This window comes from Calidris pugnax, unplaced genomic scaffold, assembly GCF_001431845.1.
Source record: "Calidris pugnax isolate Ruff unplaced genomic scaffold, ASM143184v1 scaffold239, whole genome shotgun sequence".
Lineage (NCBI taxonomy): Eukaryota > Metazoa > Chordata > Aves > Charadriiformes > Scolopacidae > Calidris > Calidris pugnax.
The window spans coordinates 12403-21030 of record NW_015090950.1 but is presented as its reverse complement, the minus strand read 5'-3'; the positions used below and the strand labels follow the sequence as shown (position 1 = coordinate 21030).

Here is an 8628-nt window from a genome sequence, read left to right as displayed (position 1 = left end):
TCTATTTCTTTTATTATTTATTTTAATTTAAATATTTATTATATAAATATATATTTATTTTAATTAATTTATTTAAATCTTCTATTTATTTCATTATTTTATTTATTTTATATATATTTATTTATACTTATTATAAATGAATATTAAATTTATGTATATAATTAAAAATACATAATATTTTATTTTAATATACATTTATTTTGTATTTATCATAGTTTTCTTACAATTGTATTAAATTATATATTTTAATATATAATAAATAATAAATTTAAATAAATAATATGTAATATAAATAAATATAATAAATATATAAAAATAATAAATATATAATATGTAATATATATCGAAACACATTAAATGAATAAATATAAAATTTTTTTCCACAGATATTTTCTATAAACAATATAAATTGATACACTAACTATGGTTTACATTTATCCAAATAACAATTTAAATAAGTATAAATCTACACGATCTAAACGAGTATAAATTTATCTCAATAATACCCTAAATAAGTATCAATGTATATAATCTAAGCATAAATTTATATCATTAATCGTCCAAAGTATAAATTTATATGATCTAAATAAGTATAAATTCGTCTAAATAATAGAATATGGAAATATTGTCTAGGTTAGAAATATTTTCTATAAATCATAATTTATATAATAATTATATCATTATAATATAACATATTTAAGCAATAAATGCGAATTATAAATAAACTCACAGCATAATATATTCTATAATCCTAGAATATACTTTATGTTATAAAAGTGAAAATATAATTTGTAAACCAAAGATATAAATTTAATTAAATATAAAAATATCAAATCCTATCTTCAACGTGAATATTAAATTATTAATCAAGGATTTAATGCTCATCTTAAATGATACCCCTTAATATTAAAGTCTAATTTAATGACTTAATGCTTATTATCGCTTTCATAATAAAGATTAATTATCTCTTTAATACTAGAGATATTTAAATAATTAAATAATTAACTAGAAGTTAATAATTAACCTCCCTCCCCGGCTCCGGGACATTAATTAAAGATTAACCCGACGGAGCCTCTGCCCCCGGGTGACCTTTGATCCCGCTTTTCTTGGCCAAATCCCAGAAAATGTTGTTTTATGACGGGTTTTGTTGGAAAACTGAAATAATTCCTTTTTTTTTTTTCCCAAAATCCCAAGCTCCTTTTTTGCCCGAGACTCGATTTGCTCCGATATCGTGATGTTACGGCCCAATAAAGGTTCTACTTCCCGATGAGCTCATTTTTGGGGGGAATTTTAACATCTGACATCACGCCAGGACAAAAAAAAAAAAGTTATTTTCCCGAATTTTAAAATGTCAAAATTTCAAAATATCCAAATGTCAATTTTTCCAACTTTCAAATTTTCCACATTGCCAATTTCCCGACTTTTTAAATATCCAAATTTCAATTTTTCCACTTTTCCACATTTCAATTTTTCCAAATTTCAAATTTGGAAATTTGAAATGTGTGAAATTGGTGATTCTAGTCACCAAAAAAATATTTTTAAAATTGGTGGTTGAAAACTGGTTGAAAAACCCTTTTCTGGTATAAACGAGGTAATTTCTTTTTGTTACTAAATGGGAATAATTTATTCCCATGAGGAATTTATTCCCCTCCCCCCCATTTTTTTTTTGTATGAAATGGGAGGAATTAAAACTCCCGACAAACAAAATTGTGGTATTTTTGCTTTTTTTGCTGATTTTTGCAGACCTTGGTGGCGAGTTGGTCGGGGATGCAGTCGATGCGCTGCTCCACCTTCAGAGTGGGGCAAGTTGGGGAGAATTCTGGGGAAAAGAGAGAAACGGGGAAAGGTCAGCTCTGAAATTTCAAATATTCGCATTTTTATTAATATTTTAACGTCTTTATAACCATTTTTCCCAAATTGTTACCCCTGGATTAATATTTATTTATATATTTTAAATTAACTTTATCTCTATATTAAATATATAATATTATATATTATATATTCAATGATTTATTAAATATTTCTTTATTACATGGAAATATAACTTGGTTATTACATATTTATATGCCATTTTATCCAAAAATATATCTTTTAAATATATTTTGGTATTATACATTATAGCATAGCATATTTTTAGAAATAGTTAATTTTTTTATTACAATATCATTTCTATTTTGAACATGTCTATTTGAAATATTTCGAGGAATTTTTAGATATTTTATAATATTTCTAGAATTTAAAATATATTTTAAAAATAGGTTTAAATAAAATAAAATAAAATAATAAAAAAGAAATATAAAAAACTGTTACAAATAAACTTTTTTAAAACACGTCTATTTGAAATATTTATAGACATTTTTAGATATTTTAAAAATATTTCTAGTTTTTATATATTTTAAAAATTGGTTTCAATAAAATAAAAAAGACAAAAGTAAATATAAGGAATAAACTTTTTTAAGCATGGCTATTTAAAATATTTCTAGAAATTTTTAAATATTTTTAAATATTGCTAGAAATTTTTAAATATTTAAAATATTGCTAGAAATTTTTATATATTTAAATATTTTTTTAAAGAAATTGTAATATTTTTAAAAACAAGTTTAAATAAAATAAAATTTAAAAAGAAAAAAAAGAAATATAAATAAACTTTTCTTTTTTTAATCGGACGGATCCCAAAATCTCCCGGCAGGAAAATTTCGAGGCGAAATCGATCGCTTACGGTCGTCAGGGTTTTGGGCGGGGGGCGGGGCCTTCCTGGTGGCCAGGACCCCGATGAGGGCACAGGCCACGGCCACCACCAGGCAGAAGAGGACGATGAGGGTGATTTCCAAACCGCTGAATTTCCTCTTCTTCCCCATCTTCGGCCCCGTCGTGGAAGGAAACCAAAAAAAACGACAATTTTGGGGTTAAATTCCGGAAATTATTCCAGTCTTAAATCACATCCCCTCCCTCGTTACCTCAATGGGCCAAGGGGAATAATTCTCACATTCTTACTTTTCTTACAATTCATAGAATTCTATGATTCTACATTCGGAATATTTCTTATATTCTGAATAATTATTCTATTATTTGGAATAATTCTTATCCTCTAAATAATTCTTATATTTGGAAAAAAATCTGATATTTGGAATAATTCTTATATCTGGAATAATTCTTATATTTGGAATAATTCTTAGATTAAAAATAATTCTTAGATTCCGAGTAAAAATCTGATATTTGGAATAATTCTTATATTTGGAATAATTTTTAGATTCGAAATAATTCTTAGATTCTGAGTAATTCTTATACTCTAAATCATTCTTATATTCGGAATAATTCTGATATTGGGAATAATTTTTATATTTGTGTAATTCTCATATTCAGATTGATTCTTATGTTTGGAAAAATTCTTCTATTTGGATTAACTTTTGTATTCTGAATAATTCTTATATTATTTGGAATAATTCTTAGATTCAAAATTTGGATCCTGAATAATTCTTATACTGTAATTCTTTTATTTGGAATAATTCTGATATTTAGAATAATTCTGATACTTGGAATACTTCTTATATTTGTAATAATTCTTACGTTCAGATTAATTCTTGTATTTTGAAAAATTCTTCTATTTGGAAAAATTCTTCTATTCGGATTAATTTTTATATTCTGAATAATTCTTATATTATTTGGAATAATTCTTACTAATATTCTTATCATTACAGAATGCTATAATTTATTACATCCCGATTAAATACATTCTACTTTATTATTTAAAAAGGGGGGGGAGGGTTTTTCTGCAAACAACCCCAAAATTCCATTTTCCCCTCTTTTATTCCCAAGCGCTTGGGAACGATTTGGGGGGGAAATTTGAGGAGAAATGTGGGGGAATCCCAAATTCGGGAAATAAATCCAGGAAATAATAATTTTGGGGGGATGGAGGGGGAAATCTGGAACTTTCTGCTGGAAAAATTTGTCTTTTTCTTTCTCTGCTTTTTTTTTCAAGGGGAGAGGGCAAAAAATTCCTATTAAAAAAAAGGAGGATTTGGTAAATAAAGAGACCCACGTACCTCGGGGCCTCCTTTTCTGCTTCCTCGTCCCGCTGTTTGCGCCCGGCTCCAAATCCCGGGATTTATGGGGAGTCGTTATCGGCCGGGAGGGGCCCCGCCCGAGGAGCTCGGCCAATGGCGGCCGCCCCTTTGGAGTGGCTGTTTTTTTTTTAAAAAAAAATTTATTATTTATTTAATTAAAAGGAGAAAAAAAAAAAAAAAAAAAAAAAAAAAAATTTTTTTTTTTTTTTTTTAAAAAAAAAAAAAAAAAAAAAAAAAAAGGGAATTTATAGCTTGTTTTTTGCTGATTTGGCAGATTCTTCCATCACGAGGAGGCGGCGATTCCCCGCTCCCACCCTCTGTCATTCTCGATTGCGGCAGCGAAAATTGGGGGAGGATTGTGAAATCGAGTGAAAATTGAAGGTATTTTCTTGGAATTAAGAGCCCGTCGCTGGAAATAATGGGAAGAAAAAAAAAAAGAAGGCATTCCAGCAAAATCCTGGAAAGGGAGAAATTCGCTTTCCAGCAGCAAACTCCACCCCCCACAACCCAAACCAGCCACTCCCAGCCACGGGGCCCACCCCCAAAATCTGCCTCTTCTACACCAAAATCTTGAATTCCCCGGGGAGGGAAATTCCAAAGGGGGGGAAATTTAAAAAATTAATAAATTAAAATTCAAAATATTTTTAAAAATCCTGTCGCTAAAATCAATTCCGATCGAAAAGATAAATTCAGAAATTCCACCCCCCTCCCCCTCCTGAAAAAAGCAGAGAAAGGAAAAGAGAAAGTTTTTCGGCGGCTCCGCCCTCACCTGGGTGGGGGGGGAAAGGGGAGGGGCGGGTACTTTCGGGGTTCTTCTTTTTTGCCTTTTTTCTCTTAAAAGCGGCGAAGTCGGAGGCTCCTCCTCGTGCAAAGAAGCTCCTCCCCCAACCAGGTTCTCACCCGCTTAATTACCGCACATTTTCGGCTTAATTAACGAATTACGGAAGTTTCGTGCCGACAGCGGGGAAAACTTTGGGGTTCGGTTTTGGTTTTGGTTTTTTTTTTTACTTTATTTGTTTTTTATTTCTTTGCCGCGTGGATGAATTGGAGCCCCACCAAGTGGGTTGGGCCTGAAGAAGGCTCCGTCCCATCAGGAGTTTTGAGGTGGAACCTGGGAGTTTTCCTTCTTACGCTAAAAAAATGTTGAATTTTGTCAATCTGGAAATGATTGCAATGGGATGATCGAATTCCCGTGGAAAAGCAACAAAAATTGTTCAAAAATTCATTCCCAAAGTTGCTGTTGCCGCGTGGATGAATTGGAGCCCCACCAAGTGGGTTGGGCCTGAAGAAGGCTCCGTCCCATCAGGAGTTTTGAGGTGGAACCTGGGAGTTTTCCTTCTTACGCTAAAAAAATGTTGAATTTTGTCAATCTGGAAATGATTGCAATGGGATGATCGAATTCCCGTGGAAAAGCAACAAAAATTGTTCAAAAATTCATTCCCAAAGTTGCTGCAGGAGAACGAAGCTGTTGGAGGCTCCGGCCGAGGGTGCCTGGACAGAGGTGGGAAGAGAGGGGTCAACGTGGGTTCACCAAGAAATCGTGGATTCACCAAGAGGAAAGAATGGATTCTCCAAGAAATTATGGATTTTTCCAAGAGGAAATAATGGATTCACCAAGGAGAGATCATGGATTCACCAAGAAATCATGGATTCACCAAGAGATCATGGAGTCATCAAGGGGAGATCATAGATTCTCCTAGAAATCATGGATTCTCCAAGAAATCATGGATTCACCATGAAATCACGAAGTCATCAAGGGGAGATAATCGATTATCCAAGGGGACATTAAGGATTCCACAAGAAATCATGGATTCGCCAAGGGGAGATCATGGATTCGCCAAGGGGACATCATGGATTCACGACAAAATCATGGCGTGGTCAAGGAGGAATCACGGATTCACCACAAAATTGTGGATTCACCAAGGGACAGTCACAGATTCACCAAGAAATCATGGAGTCATCAAGGGGAGCTCATGGTTTCACCAAGGGGACAACACACTTGACCACTCCGATAGTCTTCTACGACGGCCTGACGGGCTGGGTGGATGAGGAGATGGGGTGGACCCTCAGCACCTTCTGGGAGGGGTGTGTGACACACCAGGAGGCTGGGCCACCATCCGGAGAGACCTGGCCAAGATGGAGAGTTGTGGGGAGAAGAACCTCATGAAGTTCCACCAAGGGCAAGTGTAGGGCCCTGCATGTGGGGAGGAACCACCCCATGGACCAGGACAGGTTGAGGGTGACCTGCTGGAGAGTAGGAGGGAGAGAGAAAAGGGAGTCCTGTGGGTTGCCCATGAGCCACCAATGTGCCCTTGTGGCCAAGAAGGCCAATGGTCTCCTGGGGTGGCCAGTGGGTGGAGGGAGGTCCATCCTCCCCCTCTGCTCTGCCCTGGGGAGGCCCCGTCTGGAGACTGGGACCAGTTCTGGGCTCCCCAGTTCCAGAAGGACAGGGAACTGGTGGAGAGGGTCCGGTGGAGGTTGTGAGGATGATGAGGGGCTGAAGCTTCTCTGGAATGAGGGACCTGGGGCTGTTCAGCTGCAGAAGAAAAGGCTGAGGGGGGACCTCAAAGTGGGGGTGTCAAGAGGATGGGACCAGCCTCTTCCCAGCGGTGCCCAGTGATGGGACAAGGGGCAACGGGGACAAACTGGGACACGGAAAGTTCCACCTCAACCAGTTCCACCTCAACGTGAGGAGGAACCTCTTGACCACCTGAGGAGGAACCTCTTGACCATGAGGGTGGCAGAGCCCTGGGAGAGGCCACCAGAGGGGGTGGGGGCTCCTTCTCTGGAGACCTTCAACCTCCACCTGGATGGGACCCTGTGGGACCTGCTCTGGAGGGGGTGAGGGTGGGCCTGGGTGGTCTCCAGAGCTCCCTCCCAACCCCCACCATCCTGGCATTTAAAAATGGGACACAATCCCCTCAAAATCGGACTTTCTGGGGGCCGGCTGCTCGGTGGTTTTGAGGCCAAGAACACGTCGCTTTGGGTGGCGACCACGTTCCCACCCAACCCCCGGCTGGGCTGGAGGGAAGAAGAACTTTGGCAGGTCGGGGGGGTGGGGAGAAGGCCATGTCCCAGGGCTGTAAAGATAACAGTCGCCGCTGGAGATGCCGAGGTCGCAGGAGGACACGTGCCACGACACCAGAGCGTGGACTTTTTTATGACCGTGCGTGGGGATTCAAAATAAATAGTAATTCACTTTTTTTTTAATCACCAGCGAAAGTACAAAGAGAAACCGGGGCGGAGTCAAGGGGTCGGGGTGGTTTCAACCGTGACCAGGAGCGTGGAGAAGGTGCTCGTAGAATCGTCCCGGTTGGGAGGGACCTTCCAGATCCTGGAGTCCAACCCAACACCGACCAAGCCACTGTGAAACCACGTCCCTCAGCACCATGTCAACCTGGCTTTGGGACACCTCCAGGGATGGCGACTCCACCACCTCCCTGGGCAGCCTCTTCCAAGGCTTCACAACCCTTTCCGTGGAAAAGTTGTTCCCAATCTCCATCCTCAACCTCCCCTAGTGCAACTCGAGGTGGTTTCCTCTTGTTCCTTGGGAGAAGAGACCGACCCCCCCTTGCTACACCCTCCTTTGAGGGGGTTGGAGAGAGCGAGAAGGTCTCCCCTCAGCCTCCTTTTCTCCAGGCTGAACACCCCCAGCTCCCTCAGATGCTCCTCAGAAGTTCTCCAGACCCTTCTCCTTGGGCTCCAGACCCTTCTCCCTCTTCTCCAGACCCTTCTTCTTCTCCAGACCCTTCTCCTTCTTCTTCAGACCCTTCTCCTTCTTCTCCAGACCCTTCTCCTTGGGCTCCAGGCCCTTCTCCCTCTTCTCCAGGCCCTTCTCCCTCTTCTCCAGGCCCTTCTGGTTGGTCTGGAGAAGAAGAAAGGTGTTAAGAAGAAGGAGAAAGGTCTGGAGAACTTCTGAGGAGCAGCTGGGTGCTACTGGTGGTTGGGCTACTGGTGAGGGTTTGAGCTACTGGTGCGGAGTTGGGCTACTGGTGAGCCCTTGGGCTACTGGTGAGTGGTTGGGTACTGGCATTTGGGCTACTGGTGAGGGCTTGAGCTACTGGTGGTTGGGCTACTGGTGAGGCGTTGGGTACTGGCATTTGGGCTACTGGTGAGGGCTTGAGCTACTGGTGGTTGGGCTACTGGTGAGTCCTTGGGCTACTGGTGAGTGGTTGGGTACTGGTGAACCCTTGGGCTTCTGGGGACCAGTTGGGCTACTGGTGGTTGGGCTACTGGTGAGTGGTGGGCTACTGGTGGTTGGGCTACTGGTGAGCAGCTGGCTACTGAGGAGCTTTGGTAGGACCTCGGGATGGGGCAGGGGGGAGGAGCGTGTGGAACGTGTCCCTCGTGGACCTTCTCGGGTCCCCAAAGGGGGTAATAATTAAAGGGAGAAGCGATAAAAACCCAATTAAAGCCGCGATAATGAGCTCGAGGACGGGGGACCAAAGGTCCCGGGTGATTAACGGGTGGGTCAGGAGGAACCTTCTAGGGAGAAGGTCAACCTGAAACTTCCAGAAGGAGGAGGAACCCAGAGGATTTTGGGGGGGGGGGGGGGGGGGGCGGG

The 8628-nt window shown here is 39.8% G+C and overlaps 1 protein-coding gene across 1 annotated transcript in view; it reads right to left on the bottom strand.

Annotated features, from left to right (window-relative positions):
• LOC106893773 (maltase-glucoamylase, intestinal-like) overlaps nucleotides 1–4064 on the bottom strand; it is a 54342-nt gene extending 50278 nt beyond the window's left edge. Inside the window, exons 1-3 of the mRNA XM_014951983.1 lie at nucleotides 4044–4064; nucleotides 2720–2858; nucleotides 1746–1819 (exon numbers count right to left, since the gene is read on the bottom strand). Coding sequence (XP_014807469.1) covers nucleotides 1746–1819; nucleotides 2720–2858 — 213 coding nt within the window. The 5' untranslated portion in view covers nucleotides 4044–4064. The remainder of the gene's footprint in view (nucleotides 1–1745; nucleotides 1820–2719; nucleotides 2859–4043) is intronic.
• Between the last annotated feature and the right edge of the window lie 4564 nt (nucleotides 4065–8628).